Source organism: Platichthys flesus, chromosome 7 (assembly GCF_949316205.1).
Source record: "Platichthys flesus chromosome 7, fPlaFle2.1, whole genome shotgun sequence".
Classification (NCBI taxonomy): Eukaryota; Metazoa; Chordata; class Actinopteri; order Pleuronectiformes; family Pleuronectidae; genus Platichthys; species Platichthys flesus.
This window is the reverse complement of record NC_084951.1, coordinates 19,744,627-19,763,427: the sequence shown is the minus strand read 5'-3', so window position 1 is coordinate 19,763,427 and position 18,801 is coordinate 19,744,627. Positions and strand designations below refer to the sequence as shown.

At 39.8% G+C, this 18,801-nt stretch overlaps 2 protein-coding genes across 2 annotated transcripts; one reads left to right on the top strand and one right to left on the bottom strand.

Moving 5' to 3' along the window:
- Window positions 1-865: 865 nt before the first annotated feature.
- On the bottom strand, window positions 866-3,185 carry LOC133957142 (fibromodulin-like). Its single transcript, XM_062392583.1, has 2 exons — window positions 2,297-3,185; window positions 866-1,017 (listed from the first exon to the last, which is right to left on the bottom strand). The coding sequence occupies exons 1-2, from the start codon at window positions 3,183-3,185 to the stop codon at window positions 866-868; spliced, it is 1,041 nt and encodes a 346-aa protein (XP_062248567.1).
- A 5,328-nt stretch (window positions 3,186-8,513) lies between these two features.
- On the top strand, window positions 8,514-18,477 carry eif2d (eukaryotic translation initiation factor 2D). Its single transcript, XM_062392448.1, has 15 exons — window positions 8,514-8,745; window positions 10,129-10,319; window positions 10,408-10,491; window positions 10,586-10,676; window positions 10,756-10,863; window positions 12,057-12,334; window positions 12,637-12,754; window positions 12,877-12,922; window positions 13,014-13,120; window positions 13,223-13,381; window positions 14,147-14,236; window positions 15,670-15,765; window positions 16,757-16,877; window positions 18,046-18,220; window positions 18,307-18,477. The coding sequence occupies exons 1-15, from the start codon at window positions 8,690-8,692 to the stop codon at window positions 18,375-18,377; spliced, it is 1,791 nt and encodes a 596-aa protein (XP_062248432.1). The 5' UTR covers window positions 8,514-8,689; the 3' UTR covers window positions 18,378-18,477.
- Window positions 18,478-18,801: the final 324 nt, after the last annotated feature.

Here is an 18,801-nt window from a genome sequence, read left to right as displayed (position 1 = left end):
TTCCCCTCAGATTAAAGAATCGCATTACCAAACTTTTTAATAATTCATGGTTTTCTCAGTGGATATACATTGAATCATGTCAGTTAGAAGGTTAATAATTGTATCTTTACTGGCTTCAAGTCAGATTCTGAAAACATTAGATAAACAACTATAGATGGCAATCGATCTAGTGATCTAACATCTTGAACAGATTAATTTGGAACCCATGAGAAGCAGTTAAAGACAAAGACACTTCATATGGAAAATGTTATCGAACAGTAGAATCATTAAGTGTGCACCGATTGTATATTAAAGAATGTGACCTTGCCCAACAAAATAATACTGTTTTATCACCTTGTGCCACATGGTGGAGGCAAAGATCAAAACTGAATCTCACGCTTAATGCTGTTGACGTGTAATTTTATACAAGTTACTCTTTACTCGATGTGACGCAAGCATAATTCGTCCTCAGCTACAACTTAGTTATACTAATTTATATATACTGTAATATTTAGCCAGAATACTGGTTGCGATAATATGATTAGTTTGTTTAAAGTATGTTAGTCATCTCTCACTCTCTCTCTCTCTCCCTCTCTCTCTCTCTCTCTCTCTCTCTCTCTCTCTCTCTCTCTCTCTCTCTCTCTCATCCATATGCCTGTCATCTGGATACATGATTATACAGCTGTGGTATTTCCTGTTGACTAATACTGGAACTATTTAATCATTTGGAATAATAATAGTAGCTCTCATAACAATTTCACAACGCGTTATTCCAAGAATGTTTTGACGTAGGTGGACAGTGGGTAACCATGGTGGCAGGTGACAGGACGTCAGAGTGTGACGGGAGGACCAACACCCTTGACCAAGGGAAAGACATCGGGAAGCTCTACACGTCAATAGAGGCGACTCGCCGCAAACAGTAGGCCGCTTCAGCAGGAATGTCTCTGGCACTGATCTCATTGGCATCAAGGCGCAGCACTCTCAGCCTGGAGAAGGTTGTCATGTCGATTGCACTGCAGAAGCTGCGAAGGGAGAACTCTGGAAGACACACAAAGGAGAGAAATAAAAAAGGGAGGCTACGTGCTGTCTCACAGTGGGTCATTCTGTGAGTCACGTCGAGAGGGTTATCAAAGCGAGCCAACTTTAACAAAGATGAGCAGTCCATTGGATTCCTCCTGGGACTTCCGAGTATGTCTGGGCCAAAAGGCAAGCCGCGACTCTCACACTGCTTTATTACAACTTTTCTGATGTACGTGGAGCAATACCAATAAAAAAAGTCTCTTCTTGTACTTTGTTTTATCTGCATTATTTATTGTCCCTTATTTTGTTTTACTGTGAACATTTGGTTTTTGTGTTTGCATTGTGTATGAGAAGAAAAGTGTGTGTCTAAAAGTTCTATGTCAGAGTAAAGGGCGACATCTAGAAGATTTATGTTTTCTCAAAGTCCTGCTGTCATTGTCGCCTAACGTTTTCCACTTCGCTGCATGTTAAGCCAAGACCCCGGAAGTAATGTGCGGTGTTGCATCATCGTCGGGGCGTGGCCCTTGCTGCACCAAATCCAACTTAAAAAAAGGAGAGGACAGAAACACATGAAGTTTTAGGAAGTTGAAAACGACCAGATAGGGTTTGAAGCTGGAGGACATTACAAATGCAATTAAATGGTGCTGTTGAACCAAGGCAGACCGAAACAATGTGGGTAAACTGCCTGTGTTTCAGTTCAGTGTATCAGACGAGCAACTGGAGTGGATTAAACCAGTGGAGGGTGGGCATGTTGAGCTAACTTAGGTTTGCCATTAAGGGGCCACAATTTAAAAAGAGGGGCTAATTATATGGCCGACATTCATGCACATTTCCTCATTCAGCACGGTGCACATTTAAGCCATTCAGTGTTTTTTATACTATTTTGTTCATTGTTAAAGCACATTTTGTTACTCAAAAATTCCTAACAAATTATTATATTAATTGTTAATATTTTTAATATGTACCAGCGACAGGACATGGGCACTTCAGGGACCAATCAGATTACAGCTTTTTCCAGCCCCTCCTGCCCCCACCCCTGGATCTGCCGCTGATTTGTATATGATTCAAAATTTCTCGTACTTTTTGTGAAACCTGCTGCAAATGCATTAACGCTACAATACTACACAATACTATCAATACAATACAATACTAACCCTGACACCTCAATTAAAATTCATTTTGATTTTTAAAAAGCAGTAGTAAAAACACTGCAGTTATCACAGCTAAAAGTGTACTTCCCATCTACTGTTACATGTCAATTATGTGAACATACTGTTTGACCAAGATGTGTCCATACCTTTGATTTTATTGGCTTGCAAATAAAGGTTCTCTAGGTTCCTGCTGACAACAGGGATCTTCTCCAGTTTATTGAAGGACAGGTCGAGCTCAGTCAGCGTGCTGATGTTGAAGACATTGGATGGAAGTCCTTTATCGGTCAGCTTGTTATGCGCCAACCGGACATACTGCAGTGTGGGACACAGGGTCAAGAAGCCTTCGGGCACACTCTCTATGCTGTTAAACTCCAGGTAGAGCTGTTGCAGCCTCTCAGGGAGTTTGTCAGGGATTTTCCTCAGTTTGTTTTTCCTCATGTCCAGCAAAGTCAGAGACTTCAGCCCCTTGAACACACCTCGAACGTCCTCTATGACATTTGCTTGGAGCTGAAGAGAGGTGAGGTTGACCATCCCCTCAAACGATTTAGGAAGGATTTTTGAGATCTTGTTATGACAGAGCCGCAGGTCTGTGATGGACTTGGGCAAGTTGGGTGGCACATGGGTGAGTTCATTGTTATCCAGGAGCAACCGGTCCAGGTTCTTGAGCTTGCTGAAGACGTTGTTGCCAATCTTGTCTGAGTTGAGCTGGTTGTTAAACAGCACGACCCAGACCAAGTTGGTAGCGTTGTCAAACACCCCATCCTGGATGCCAGTGATCCGGTTGTGCTGCAGGTAGACATACTTTATGTGTGAGGGTACGTAGGGAACATGCTGTAGGTTACGGTTGTGACAGTACATAGCAGTGAAATAGGTTGTGGGGCAGTCGCACTCCAGGGGGCAGTCCACCTGGTCGGCCTGCCAGCTGGCGTGCCGACGCCGCCCTCGCAGATGAGAGAGCCAGTGGAACTGGCTGTTATGCTGGCATATGGTCAGATCCACGATTCCTATCAAGAGGAGGAGCGCCACTCCCTGCATGATCACTAATGGATACAATAGACAAAAATTGAATGTATAGTATTGAATGTAGGTATTTCCTGATTACCCATTCCCTTATCTGTAACTGCTGATAAATACTGATAAATATTTTTTGCAACTAACGCTGCAGTACACTACATAAATAATGTAACCCTTCAAAGATAAAGTCGCCACAGCATACCTGCCGCGGGGTCGATCAGAGACGATGCTTCCTTCCTTGCTCACGTCGCCTGCGTCCGTCTCAGACTGAGCAGAATATGTTGTAAATATTCCCTCCTCTCCCCACAGTAGCAGTTCCCGAAACCCTGTCTCATTAGGGCACATAGATTTTTCCCTTGCATGTCGAATGTACACAACAACGTATCACCTCCAGCCATGTCAATATCAGTCCCATCTGTGAGCAAGTACAGACATCTGCTTTTTAACGACCTTGGTTTCCCCTCCCCATGTCGTGCCTTATCATTAACACAGCCGCTCGGAGTCTGGCATGCTGTTTATTGTGGTGGTGAGGATGTTATGCTGCAGGTGGGGGTTATGATATAGAAAATTTAACAAACCAGGTAAGACATTGTAATTAGCGCTGTGTTGGCGCTTGGTTTTAATGGGAAATTTAGTGCTTATGTTGCGGCATGATTTTGGACAACAACCAACACTATCAAGCGCTGTATGTTTCGACATGTAAAAGTATGTCAAACCCTGTTATTTGTTCACAGTCATTCGTCTTACACATCCCATGTTTTTCTCTGCTCTCTCTGTTCCTGCTCACTCCGGGTAGTCACTTCTTTTGTCAATTACAGTGTTCAGGCTGTGGAGAAAGTTAACATGTGTTTGTGCTGGCGCCTGTAGACAGACGAGAGCCATTATCCTTCTGCGGATTGACCTCAGCATGGGCCTTGACATTCATGACCGCCAGCGTAGCAGCAAAATTGGAGGGAGAGTTACAGGGTTTATAGTCATTCTTACCCAGTCGACTCCCTGTCTTTGTGGAGGCACAAGTCAGTGGATAATGCACCTTAATCATAGATACACCAAACATTACAGCTCATTTGAGAGGAGGAACCTGAGCATAGACAGATGCGACTCCTTGCTTCCTTGGTTCATGACTGGAATTTGTTTTCATCCCTCCGCTGCTTGAAAATCCACACTCAGTTGACGTGCATTAAAAGGGAAGTTTCCCCATCCTCAAAGTGCAACTTTTTTTTTTTTAAATATTTTATTTTCAGTTTTATATTTTAATGTGTACAAACAAACATATCAATATACTAACAGTATAGAGACACAACAAAGGACAAAAAATAACAAAATGCCCCCCGCCCCCCTTAAAAATAAATATACAAATAAATAAAAATAAAATAAGATACAAAAAATAAAACAAATGGTCAGTGTTCAAGGTCAATACAAACAACTACATTAAGTCATTGAGTGTTTGGTGTAAGAGATGTACCAATATAATCTAAATATGGCTGCCAAATTTTCAAAAAGGTGTTATATCGCTTTCTGAGACAATAAGTACTTTTTTCCAGGGGGATGCAACTATTCATCTCAACAGACCACCTGTCAATAAGAAGAGGGGAGTCAGACTTCCATGACACTGCAATGCACTTCTTAGCCACACATAGAGCAACTTCAATGAATTTGAGTTGTGTATTGGTTAGAGAACAGCGAATACTTGTTAAGTTCCCCAATAAACAAAATTCAGGGTCCACTGGAAAATCTACTCCCGTGATCCTGGTTAAAGTGGAGCAGATATCATGCCAGAAAGGCCTAACTTTCATAAACAGCCAGGTACAATGCAAAAAGGAACCAACTTCAGTATCACATCTAAAGCACATTTCGGACAGGTTAGATTTGAATGAGTGTAATTTTTCTGGGGTAAGATATAATTGATGTAGAATATTATAGTTAATCAATCTGTAGCAGGCATTGATAATAGTTGACAAGCTGTTTTGACATAGTTCTGTCCAAAATTGTTCGTCAATTGTAACATTGAGATCTGACTCCCACTTCATTCTAGATTTATGCACACCTGGTTTTGGACCTTCATTCCTCAAAGTGCAACTTATACTAACTAATACAATACAAAACTCCCCAGAGCCTTTCACACAAGATTCAGGGAAGGAAGTCAACACACTCTATCACTTTTGAAGACTGCACTATTTGCCAACACACCACTCAATCACAATGAGAGGCCATTTCCTCTCTTAGTAATACAAATCTATGATGGGGACAAAGTGGGAACAAGGTGATTCCCTCCTTGAATAATTTGATTATAATATTCCTTCACATAAATCTTAAACAGGACGTTCAAGGGGAAGATGACATCTGGTTTACAGATAAATCTTAACATCATTACATTTCTTTCCATGAAGTATTTTTCACTATTCCGCTTTGCACTAATCTCATGCCATGACCGCAGATTATGTTGTACTATGAACTATGTTTCAGTACTCATAATGTTGCGTATATATGTTTTGTCTACCTTTATGTTTGCATTGAGGATCAGAGACAAACAGCATTTCAATCCCGTCTATGTCTTGTATATATTAGAAATGATTGTTGAATAAAATTGACTTTGACTTGATATAGAATCCGAAAACAAAGGTAAGTTTGAGTCAAAGTGTCACAATCTATGATGTCAACAGAGAGTCTTTAGACTCTAAACAGATGATGACAGGTTATTTTTTCATCTTTGTTAACTTTTCTGCACTGGATCCCTGTAAAATCCAAAGCAGGAATCAAAATCCTTCTCATTTATGCAGGATTACCCAAAAACAAAAGAATGGCACATGGGCCAAGAAAGACAGAATCCAGAATACGAATGTCTAATAGAGGGGATCCAGGATATTTCCCCCCCAATTTCTTTAACTTTGTTAGATATTTTTTGTCTTTTTTTACTGATTTCCCAATAATGCATGGATCTTGATGAAAGCATATTCAGCGTTCGTGCAATTTATTCTGGCTTGATTGAATTTATCAGGACTGTTGTGCCTGGGAAGCAGTTTGTACTCTACTTTTATTATGAATGTATTTCCCAGTTGCTACATCATCTGTGAGATAAGGCAGGAAAGGGTTTATGGATAGAGTCATGCCAGACTGTGATCCAGAGCACTTTACAGTCAACACTTTCAATGGAAACAAGTGAACAAAGGCCTTGACTGCTGGAAAATGTATAGTTTACAAAGCCTGGAGCAGAAATCTAACCTCTGCTGTGTATGCATGTGACTCCATCCTCAGCACATGTCCCCTTCTCTGATTTCTGGAAGCTCTCAGCTCTGACTGTGATGAGGGGCCTTCACTCCAGATGCACGGAGCAGAACAGTTGCTCTGGATACACATCAAAGGCGCTTTAGGAGTGACTGATCAATTCCAGAGGAATGCAGTGGAGTGATACAGTATAATTATTTATTTTTAACTACTGACTGAAACTCAGAATAAGAGGAGGACGCAGACTGTCCCGAGACGAGAAAGAGAAACCAGAGTCTATGAAAAGCATATTTTCTAAATTTAAAGATAAGAGACAGCCATCTGTTAACCTTCAGCTCAGCTTGATGCCTTCTGAGCTTTTTCACTGATTTCTTTGTCAGCCTTTGAGAATGTGACAAAATGCAGGCAAGCTTATTGCACAAAGGTTTTAATCAGCAGCAGCCAGACTGAAATCCTGGTTACTGCACAATATCTTGAAAACCGAGGTTTCAAAGGCTTTAACGGAAATCTTTTTCATATTACCAACATGTACATGTAGTGAGAGGGAACATCAACAATAAAAAGGAATGTTCTGAATGGAGTAGATGCACGATACCATTCACCCAGAAAAATCTACACACAGACAGAGAAACTATGATGTGCCACGATTTGGTCAATCAAATTATTATTTTATTCATTTTAAGCAAAAATACCAAACATTGAGGTGTCATACAAAGAAACTTAAAATGGTTCTAAGCTACTTGTTGAGTTTTAATCATGGCAAAACTAAAAGTTAACAGCTGAACATGCAGCAGTGTGTCCCAGAGCAGACTGTGAACTCTGATATCATTTGGAAAGACACAGTGACAGCTGAGCTCCCGGTGCTGTCATTGCAGGATGTTAATAATCCGGAGAGGACAACATAAAACTTTTACAATGTTCATAGACGTTATTGGGTTTTTGATTGTAGTGAATTTGGCTTTATATGTAAAAAATCTAGCCACAAATAGGAGCGTACAGGCTTAGGCTGAGAAGTTTAGGAAAGTTTCTGACTTAGTGAAAAGACATACCGTAAGTGGAAACCATGATAGCTGGAAGGAAAATGTATCACATAACAGTGGAAAAGTTCTTCAATACTTCTTGTCTCATTTAGTATGAAATCCACTGGCCAATCGTGTACAAGAGATGACGCCATCCCACACTGCATGTGGCAGCAACGTTTAAATCAATGCAGCAGTATGAGTTTAACCAATGTCGATGCAACAAATGTAAAAAACGAAACAAAGAAGCTGAGCGGCTGTTTTATGCTCATGACATGATCCACTACTGGAAAATCTGACATGATTGTTTGAGCTCCGAATCCATAAAATACAGATTTATTCTCTTTCAAATCTTTCCAGTTAGAAATATTGTTGAAGAAAACAAGCACATTGAGTTTAGTTCACCCTTACAACACACTGGACTCATTATGCTTTACACTTTGCTCAATTTAAACAAGAACATCAAATGCACACATGCCAGGATCATTTATATGGGCTTCTTACTCTGGCCTCTTGCTAAATTCCTAATTTGTAACCTCTTTGCTTTCATTTAAACCTGCATATATACATAAAATCTTGGTGTAAAAAAAAGGTGTCTGCTTTTACTTAAATGCTGAGAGGTTGACCCTCTAGACACTGTAAAGCAACGTTTGGAAATCTAACCCTGTTCTTGGTGCAGTTTTAAAATGTTTGGTGTTTGAGCAGTGATGGAGGCAGTATTCAGGTACTGTACTCAAATACAACTACGATTGTTGCACTGTATAAATTCTCACAAAGTGCCCCTGTGAATATTTTACCCTGAAGTATCATGAGATCATTGTTATACATCAATTTAAAGGGGACATATTATGAAAATTCCACTTGTTGTGCTTCTACATGTTAATTTGGGTATCTGGCATGTCTACCATCCCAAAAACTCTGGAAAAAACACAAGAGCAGTTAGGAAAACGCAACAGCAAATAGTTTCCTTCCCGTTTAAAAAACGTCCAGTGCATTTGTGCCGGTGACAATACGGAAACAGATAATCACAATTATCTGTTGGTTTCAATCGTCCCGCGGAACTGACGTTGCGTCTTGCTGCCGTGGTGCAGTTTCACATCGGACATAAATAAGCGTCGGACAGTCTCACTCAGCGAGGAGCCGCTGGTTAGTAAACAGTCAGAATTAGAAATGTGTCAGTCGGTGTTTCCTGACTAGAGACGTCGTTTCAGGTCACGTGTCCTGGTTCGTTGACAACAGATCCCAAGTCATCAGAGGCGGACATGTGTAATTCATGAGAGGATGTTTTCCAAACCGTTCCGAGTCAAGTCCAACACCGTCATTAAAGGATCGGACAGGTGACAGACACTCAGAACGAACACACGTTCACTTCCCACTCTCACCCATTCACTCCCTCGTGTTGTTGTTTGTGGCCGTTTCATTTAAAACTGACTTAAATCAAAATGCCGATGGAATATAAGAAGTGACGTTTCCAGAGACCTGCTTATGTTGGTCCCATGTGATTTCAGCTCTGTGTGTGTGTGTGTCTTGTTGTCTGGTTGTGTTTGACTGTTTTGAATTACCTGTTAGACTCAGCATCTGGACTGAAAGACTTGATCCTGGTCAGTGTCTTCAGCTCAGGACTGTTTATCTTAGTAGTTTGGTGATTCAGGTCATGCTTTAATGAAATACAGTGATTTTACTCTTCTACATCAAAACCACAAAGTCACCATCGGTCAATAGATTCTCACAGAAGGATCTTCTGAAACACTTACATTGTTATTGCGTTTGAAAATGTCAAATTTTCTTTTCTTCCTTGTTGCTGCAGCAAATTCTTGTATTTTATTATTAATAAATCTGTTGAATATATTTAAAATTATTTGTCCGACAGCAGCATGTTCTCACTTTAAATATGTTGTTTATGACTTCAAACTAATCATTTTAATAATGTGTAACAAAGGTCTGGGTAATAAAACACTATTAATGATGTTCATTTATAGTTTTATAAGTCCAATATATGTTGATATAATGCTAATGCATGGTGGGAGCAAACTGAGGAGATAATGTGCACCACTGATTAACTGATTAATCAAGACGATTTTAAAATCAAAAACATCAGTCTTTAATCTTAAAAGAAATAATAATGTGACATTTATCATTATAATGATTGATCTCAACTGATTGAAAATATAAATCTTGATGTAATTGATGATTGAGAACCTGGAGCCATTAAATAATTTAGTTGCTCTGCTTGAAAACAAATATTCAAACTATCATTTGATCATCCTTTTATTTGATAAATTAGGTAATTGATTAATTACTTGTTTTTGATGCAGGATGAAAAACAGGTTTTGGCTAAAATATCACTCCGTATTGGTGACTGTAGTTACATGATGGATCTGTCTCAGCGAAGTTGGGCAGCTGCTTCACAGACCCTTCAAGATTTATAGAAGGCAGGAGAAGATAACTCAAAGATTTCACAGGCTCATACATAATATATTATAAGAAATATGCAATTGTGAGCTTTACATTGTAAGTAATGCACACCTCAGAACATGCACTCTAATTTTCAGCAGTTTCATTGGCGGTTAAGATTGAGGAAGAGTGAAAGCAAAAATGATTATTGAATAAACTATTCAAAATATTACTTAAAATATGTATAATATGCTTAATAATATTTGCACCGGTAGACATTGCTAATCTAACTGAACAAGATTTGTTTTTATTGTCTCTGTCTTTAGGCGGAAGCTGAAAGCCGACATATCTGCATCCTTCCCTTCACTCTCTGCTGATGAGCTGTCAGAGCTGGTCCCCAACAAAGAGGAATTAAATGTAGTGAAAGTTTATGCACATAAAGGAGATGCTGTGACACTTTATGTTCTTCACAAAAATCCACTGTTCTTCGAAGTGGAGAAACGACTTTATCCTACAGGTGCCAAAGCTATTTAATTACACAGACCTGACTGAGTTCTTACAAAGTGACTTACATTGATAACCATATTGTAACTAATATTTTTCAGTGTATGTTCTCTGGCGCTACCCTGTTCTCCTGCCAACGTTCAAGACATGGTCACCTGTAATTCAGAAGTTGATTGGAGGGGCAGGTATGCTTCTTTTTCTGAGATCAAGAGCTCATCATATGTTTGAAGCTGAACAGTTTGATTGACCTAAGTAACAAATACTGTGTTTCCCCAAAAGATCTCATGCTGCCAGGTGTAGTGGTGCCTTCAAGTGGACTCCCACATGTCAAACGGGGCGACTGCTGTGGTGTCGCATCAGTGAACAATATGTAAGTGATAGTAAAAGATCCATAAACACTTGTGCCTAAAAGAAGTTAAGTGTGACACTGTTCTCCCGGCTGATTGTAGAGCTCCGGTTGCAGTCGGCACAGCTGCATTGTCCAGTGCAGATATGTACGGCTCAGGTATGAAGGGAAGAGGAGTGTGTGTTATCCACACATACATGGATAATCTCTGGTGAGTAGCTTCTATGAGCCAAACTGAACGTTTCCAGTCATTTGGCATTTTGGGAAATATTCTCATTTTATTTAATTTTGTTAAGTTTTCTATGTGAGATATGCATGTCTATGTCAATACATCATGTAGATTTCTTTCATATCATTGGTCTTTGGTTTGTATTTAAAAAAAATCGTGGTCCTAAAGAAAATGAGGGTGGGAGGCATCTTTCTTTTATATGCTCCCCTCATTTTGTAACTGATTTTTTTATGTGACTACATCCATGACAGTGTGTGAGCTGCTAGAAGAAATATCAGACAACGATGATATCTAAGCCAGATGTATTTATTGATGCTACTCTACTGAGGAGAAGAGATTAGCAATAGTAGCAGGAAGGAATCCTTCCTGGTGCATGTAACCCAAATCACCGTCATACCTTATACATGTCAACATTAAAGCTGTTGCTCATGGTATCGCACCTTGTCCGTGCATCTGTGAAGATTCGGTTAGGCCTGTAATCCTCAACACTAACTCAGGTTCCCCTAACTTGTGTTGTAGATCCCATGTACCTCTCTCCCACTAAGAGAGACCATGAGATACAGAAACATAGGATATTTGTTATGGTCGTCTTTCTTATCAGTATCTTCACAGCTATCCCAGACAGAGACAGTGAACTGTCTGTTTGTAGTGAAGGACTTGTGTGACCTGTGGAAAGACATTCCCTGAATAACTGAATACAGTCGAAACTAAATCGGCACTCAGTGGAGCCATATCACCACCAATGGTCAAAAGTCCCTTTTGAAAGATTTATCAAGCTCCTTGAATTATTCCCTGGGAAAAAAAAATCTCCCACTCGTAAAGAAAAAAAAATGCTGGATCTGACCCCTTTGTCCGGATCTGCGCCAAAATAAATGAGAAAAAAAATCCAAAAATCCCTCCGGTGGTGTAATATTCCTTCCCAGATTATATCCCCCAACAGTATATCATCACTCATAAAAACAATTCCCAGAGAGTTGGAATATTGCTTTTATATTAATATCAAAAGAGTTTGACATCAATAGTAAGAATAATTTTTCATTATGTTCAGTCTTTCTCTAAATTGATATGAGCTTAAATGTAAAAGAAAAAAATCATGATCACATTACCAGGATTGATTGTGCAGCCCTACATTGGAGTAAACTTTGCACATGATGTCTGCTGAAATCCTTTTCTAGGGCGTTTGGAGACAAGTCAGGTCCACCTTCTTTACCGGATACCGAGAGCAAAGGACAAGGGCAGAATGGAGAAGAATGTACGTCTAAGGTAGAAGAGGAGGAAGAAGAGGAGGAGGGTGAGAAATATGTTGAGGAGGAAGAGAATCCTGGCGAATCAGTCACAGGTCAAATCTGCTCTGCTACCGAGGAGCTGAGCCTGGCTGAGCAGGAGGAAGAGAAGGGTGAAAAGGGTAATGAGGAAGAGGAGGAGAATCACGATGACCAGAGAACGCCACAAGGTACAACATTCAGCCACATCTCCCATCACATGAATAATCATGCCATTTAAAAGTGTTTCACAGTTTGGTTTTTGGTTTCTAAGCACTTGACACAACATCTAAAGTCCTGTTATCCCAGATTCAAATCAAAGTTTCACACATTCACCACTAGGTGGTTGCAGGGCAGGCTTGAGGGCTCCAAATGTGACCATATGGTTTTGTTTTGTTGATTCAACTGGAGAATAGGATTTTCTGATGTGGAAAAATTGGATCTTGTTGATAGAGAAGAAGGATTTGACCCAGATCATACACTGATTTCACAGAGATTATGGACGCCCTGCTGGTGCAGTGTTTTCTCCATGCACTGAAGAGCAAGGTGAAGAAGTCAGACCTCCCTTTGCTGACCAGTACATTTCTCCGCAACCACATGTTCTCCTGCTGGTAAAGTACAGACAGGCCAGTGGCTTGAAAGTGCCACTGTGTAAAAGAGTGACATAATATCTTCTATAACAAGTGTTCAGGAGGAATACAATTTAGTACTAAAATATCTTGTATTATTTCAGCCCAAGAGGAAAACAACTTGATATCAAGAAATCCAGCTATAAAAAGGTATACTCATATGTCGAGAATCGGACATTTATATATATAGATTCATTTATCCCTTCTTCAAAGAGCAGCTTTTCATTTTTTCTTCCCACAGTTGTCCAAGTTTCTTCAGGCCATGCAGCAGCAGCACAAACTTGTGCGAATGAAAGAACTGTCTAAGGGCGTGGAGAGCATTGTCGAGGTGGACTGGAAAAATCCAGAGTGAGTCGAGATTGCCTCATCTTTGACATTTTTGGTTCAGATTCAAACTCACCACCTCTCACATTCAGATTGAGCAGGCCTGTGCTTTCCCTTTTGTGTTAGGCTGCGTTTCTTCAGGGTCCCCGTTGAGACAGATGAGGGTGAAGCGGCTCCAGCGCAGCATGAAGGGGAAGGAGAAACTCCATACCATCCTCCTGAGATTACAACCCTGTACTCTGTGTCTGCCCGGCTGGAGCCTCTCTTTCTGGATGTAAACAAGAGGTGTGTGTCTGTCTGTGCGGGAGTGTAAGGTATATAGCAGTGTCAAGTTTTATAGCAAAAACTACACAACCAATTTCCATGACATTTTGTGGAGGGGTGGGGCATGTCCTAGGGAAAAACCCATCACATTTTGGAGTGGATCCGAATAAATGGGCGGATCCACGTTGTTGTTTTTTCTTCACTTTTTGTTGACATGGTGAGAAAGGGCGTTAGCCTTGGCGGAGGTTTGCAGTCTCAGAGCTCCTTCAAGTCATTTTACAGCACGACTGACAGCTGCAGTGTCATGAGACTAAATTCTTCATATATGGAGCGACGCCTGCTAGCTCGTTCAGGTAGCCAGCTCGAGCTGCACTGCTCCAATCATGTGACGCACATCATGTTACATACCTAAATCTCCACAATCATCTATAATACACACCCACCTTATAAGGCCGTCTATTTAAGCAGAGGACATTTCCCATCCAACCCTTTGCTTGCTGCGTCAAGCTAACACAATACAAACCTAAAAGCTCATCACAACTAATCATAATCAACCTGTTTACCAAGCTGGTAACATATGTTTTGTCACGGTGACCTCATGCAAGAAAAGATATGTTTAGTGAAACTGGGCACTGATAAATAAATAAATAAAGGTATCTTTCCCAATTATGCCTTTATTTTTCAGTTGGTGTAGAATTCAGTTGCTTTACAAACATATTTAAAAACTTGAGCTGAAAATATCTACATAGATTCCTAATATTTATTATTTTTACCAATTCCCAATAGGAAAGGAACAATCCTGCAGCCTGCTGAAGTGAGAGGTTTTATCACAGAGTATGTGAAGAAGAATGAACTGGTGGATGAAGTTAATCAAAAGTGAGTACATTCTTGTGTTTGAAAAGAACAGTATGACAGTTTGGTAGAGCTCATGCTTTAGTTGTATCTCTTATTTGCCCATAAGGGTGTTTTTTAACAATAATGTAATGGTTTGCCATCTCTTAATCAACCTCTTTGTGTCTATCAGCTGACAGACTCCATTTTCAGCGTAATCGAACAACACTCTAAATATATCCACCCTGACAGTTTTTCCATGACTGGATGCAGTGGTAGAAGGACAGAGATGACCCTTGGCCATGTGATGTTGTTATAACTGGCTTAAATGCTTACATGTGACTCTGAGATGGGGCAGACAACAAATTTTTCTTAAATAATGCAGACAGCCGTGGAAAAAACTGATTAAAGGCACCCAGTATCCAGACGAAACAATAGGAATTTATTCGTATTTGTTTGTCAGACTGCAATGAAGCCACAGAGCTGATAAGAAACAATTAAATCTAAAGTCACTCATTATCTAACTGTTCAGGAATTTTTGACCATCCTCAATATAACTGTATAGGCCACTTGATATTATCTCTCCAAGTTATACCCGAGGTCAGGTTATAGATACATGGCAAACCAATAGTACAGTGTAGTGTCTACGCTTAGGGGCTTCATATCTAATTCAGATGCCCCAGACAGAGAGGCACCAACTCTAGATCTTATGCGTATTTCACCGGTGGCCAGACGCAAGGACACAATGTGATTTAATTATCCGCTCTTTCGGCTTAACTATCCAATAGAAAGCAAACACCTACATGTAAGATATAGAGTGACAGCAATCCTAGCCTTTCATCGATGTGCTGTTGGAATGGGTGAAGTAGAGGGAGATATACTTAGATGCTGTGGGAGACATCTTCAGACTTGGGGCTGACAATTGCTCATTTTACTCTGTTGGACGTTTGTATATTATTACACCTTCTTGTCTCCTTGATGCATCAAGTCTTCATTAAATTCTTCTGCAAATGACCTCAGCTGCTGCCTGGGTTCTCCAACATTCAACTTCGACTCAAAATGACATCATTAACACCATGTTTTTCTCCTCCAAGTTACTGCTGCATTAAGATTAAGAAGATAAAGGAGTTATTGCGTGAACTGTCCCTTTAAGAATTTTTTTGTCCTACTTTACTATTGTACTACTTCAGTAAAGAACTCCAGTTGGATGAGTCTGAAACATGCAGCGCTCCCTGCCTTCTCTTAAGCTCATGTTTCCTTTTTAGATGATAAAAGTTTATGCATCATCTAATGCGAAACGATGTGATAATAAGTGGTGGGGGAAATTAAGTAACCAATGTAATGGACCTTGCAAAGCTTAAAAAGGCAGTATGTTTCCTTTTGAGTGCCATCCATCAACTGCATGCTGTGTTTTGTGTGTTTTTGTTTTTTGTTTTTTCCAGAACAAATAGCTTCAATCCTCTTCTCCCCTCTTACAGTTACGTGACCATAAACCCGATTTTGTGTGACTGCCTGCTGGAGAAATCAGAGTACCAGGAGGTAGATTCTCTCAAGTGGGATGACCTTTTTAGCAGGTTAATACTTATTTGATTTCTTATATGATTTCTCAATAGACCATGTATAGTACAATATTTTTTTGCCAATACCATCATCCATTATACCAACTTGAGTCTTCATGCTGATACACTTTGAAGGGGGCAGGTGGAGGCAGCTGCTGATTCTGAATGACCCAATCTGTTTAAGTAAAAACACATTATGGACTAGAACATACATGGAGACATGAGACCTGAGATTGGCTCGGCCAGGACAGATTGTTTATAACAAAGACTAGAGAGCAAATTGAGGAAAGCCTCATATTTATATTATGTGATCTAGTAAAGCTGTTTTCAGGGAAGTCCTAGTTACTCCAATGCTCAGTAATCATCTCAACAACAAACCATATTGCCTCACACTTTCTGAATGTGGATGAAAGAAATATGAAATTCAGTTTAAATTTACATGAGTAGTTTTCTTGGGTACCGGACAAAACCCCCTCACTCATTCAAAGGCAGTGTGCATATGGAATTTGAAAACTATAGCCTAAGTAGTTGTATATTGTTTTATAGTGTAACCGGAACCAGACCTGCTAGCAAACTTAACTTCACTAAATTTTGGTCTAGTCGTCATGATGAAACTGCTTTTAGGGTTTGGGTCGCAGAACATCTAAGGTTTTTATTACTGTGCCCATGTTATCAGGTTAGAGCTCCTACAAAGACTTGTGTCAGTGTTACATTAAACACGCCTCTTCCTAACACTTGGCATCTCGCCTGATTTTCATGAGTGACTCACACGAACCACAGCAATGGATAAGATCTGTTCATAGTCATATTGACAGCAACATTATGTAAAACGGACCCCCGTCCCCCCCTTTCAAACAAAAGTAAACCAAAACCGTGCGGATGCTGTCTGGTTAATAGTTTAATGTTTGGTTTTAATAATGGCCATTTTCAAAGGCAAACTCAATGTGAAAAAAACGTCCCTGCCCCATTTGGTGCTGATTAAAAGGATCTAATCTCATTTTCACAGGACGATTGGAAGAATGCAGGAGTGCTATGAGGTTGTGTTCCCTGGACAAAGGCCCATTGTGAAGAAGGGCCACATTGAGCCCATAGACATCTCTGTGGCATCTCGAGGCGCCAATAAGAAGGTGACAATTTGAGATATTTATCTATCTGTAGTATTCTAACATTCTCATAGTGACCATATTGACCTGATGTTGACGTCAGATGACAATTTAAGGGATTCCCAAAGTTATTACAATTGATCATTTAGGGAACATGAATTTATTTCATATCTTACATGTCTATCCAACGGTTTGTTGCACAGATATTTCAGGTCAACCTTCGGAAGTCAGGGGGTCACCAAAATCATTAGGGTTCAACCTCTGGGGAAAATGAATGTCTGTTAAAGATGTCTAGTCAATCCATCCAAAAGTTGTTGAGTTAAAATCTGTTTTTTTGTGACAGACTGACGTTGTCATCCCCACAGAAATCTTAAAAAAAAAAAAAAAAAACTTTTATTAAACCCATTCGACATTTACCTCGAAGGCTTTAACTTGACAGCTAAGTGGCACCACTTTACCACCAGCCACAGCCAGAATACCTGACAGCATAAGCTGTTTCCACATATTTACTGAGGACGTAGTTGTGGATGATGATCAACTGAAATCCAGACATCTCAAAGCAAAAAAACAAACAGTGGCCGCCGTTTTCACCATGTTTCCAAAACTGCATGGAATCTGGATGCGCCCCTTCTATGGCTGTTAAACACATAACATAACAAAGCGTCAAACCATGACCTGTGATCTTGCTTAGTCGAAACACTTGATAATAAGCAGTGTTTTTTCTTCTTTCCGCCTCTACTTGTCAAAATCTCTTGGATAAAACCTTAAGAGCAGTTTGCTGAAGTCTGTAGAAGTGCTCATAGTCTTGAAGGGTTTGTTTTCAGTCTTTTTCCAGAGATTTTGTCTCAAAATAAGCTATGAATGAAAAGGATGGGATTGATTGAATTTGCTGGAAACGAACAGAAACAACTATTTACAAGAATAGGAGTTTCTTGGAAGTTCAACCTAATTTTGTGATAAACAGGAATTACTGAAGCTTAGAGAACCCACAGAGAATAACAAATTCAAATTTTTGGAGCGGAACTATAGGATTTGGCAAGGTACCACTAATTTAAGTAATTGGGAACCTCCACATCATGAAGTAGGAGGTCCTAGGTATGTTGGGGTAAAATGACTATTACAAGCTGAGTGATCAGTTCTCTGTGACTTATTTATTATTCTAGCTGTAATTATTCTCACATGCTATCTCTAGGTGACTCTAATAAAGAACCTGGAAGTGTACCAGTTGGATCCTGCAGCTGTGGCCACTGCTTTGCAGCGCAGAGTCCAGGCCAGCTCCGTCTTACAGCCCATTCCAGGGGCCAAAGATAAAGTCCTCGTCCAGATCCAAGGCAACCAGATTCACAAAGTTGGCAGTTTGCTCTTAGGTTTGAAACTTAATTATACTTAAATATCTTTAACACTTGATTGTTTTAATTGCTTTAGTTTGTCTAATCTAATATTCCAATTCCAGATCACTATCAAATTCCTCGCAAGTACATCCAAGGACTAGACAAAGCTGTGAAAGGCGGACAGAAGAAGTAACATCTCCACTGTCTTTAAAGCTGTTTGTATGTAACCACAACAACACCAAAATCCAAAATTGAATAAATTACCTGTTGCCTTCTTAGGGTTGGTAAACGAAGTTGTTACTGTTTCATACTTTTGATATGCCCCCAAGAGGATTTCAGAGTAAAGTGACAGTTTAACCAAACCAGATCAATACTGTGTAAGAAGGTCCATCTCTGATGATGAGAGGAGAAAACACTTTTAGATTTCCATGTTCAAACTTTTAATCTGTTAAGAGATCAAACACTGATATCATAGATATTATTAGATACTTATTATCAGATAACACAATTTATTAATCCCAATGTAAATCCAGTTCTTCTCAGTACAGAAAGTACCAACCAGTGTAAACTACAGTGAGGTTATAACAACTAAACTCATAAAAGGTAAAAATAACAAC

Bases quoted from the DNA above. Each gene is read 5' to 3' on its own strand.
- LOC133957142 (XM_062392583.1), bottom strand. From the start codon at position 3,185: ATGCAGGGAGTGGCGCTCCTCCTCTTGATAGGAATCGTGGATCTGACC. The intron at 1,018-2,296 runs GTATGGACACAT...TGTGTCTTCCAG, and splicing joins GCAAGCCAATAAAATCAAAG to AGTTCTCCCTTCGCAGCTTC.
- eif2d (XM_062392448.1), top strand. From the start codon at position 8,690: ATGTTTTCCAAACCGTTCCGAGTCAAGTCCAACACCGTCATTAAAGGA. The intron at 8,746-10,128 runs GTGACAGACACT...CTCTGTCTTTAG, and splicing joins GTCATTAAAGGATCGGACAG to GCGGAAGCTGAAAGCCGACA. The intron at 15,766-16,756 runs GTTAATACTTAT...TCATTTTCACAG, and splicing joins TGGGATGACCTTTTTAGCAG to GACGATTGGAAGAATGCAGG.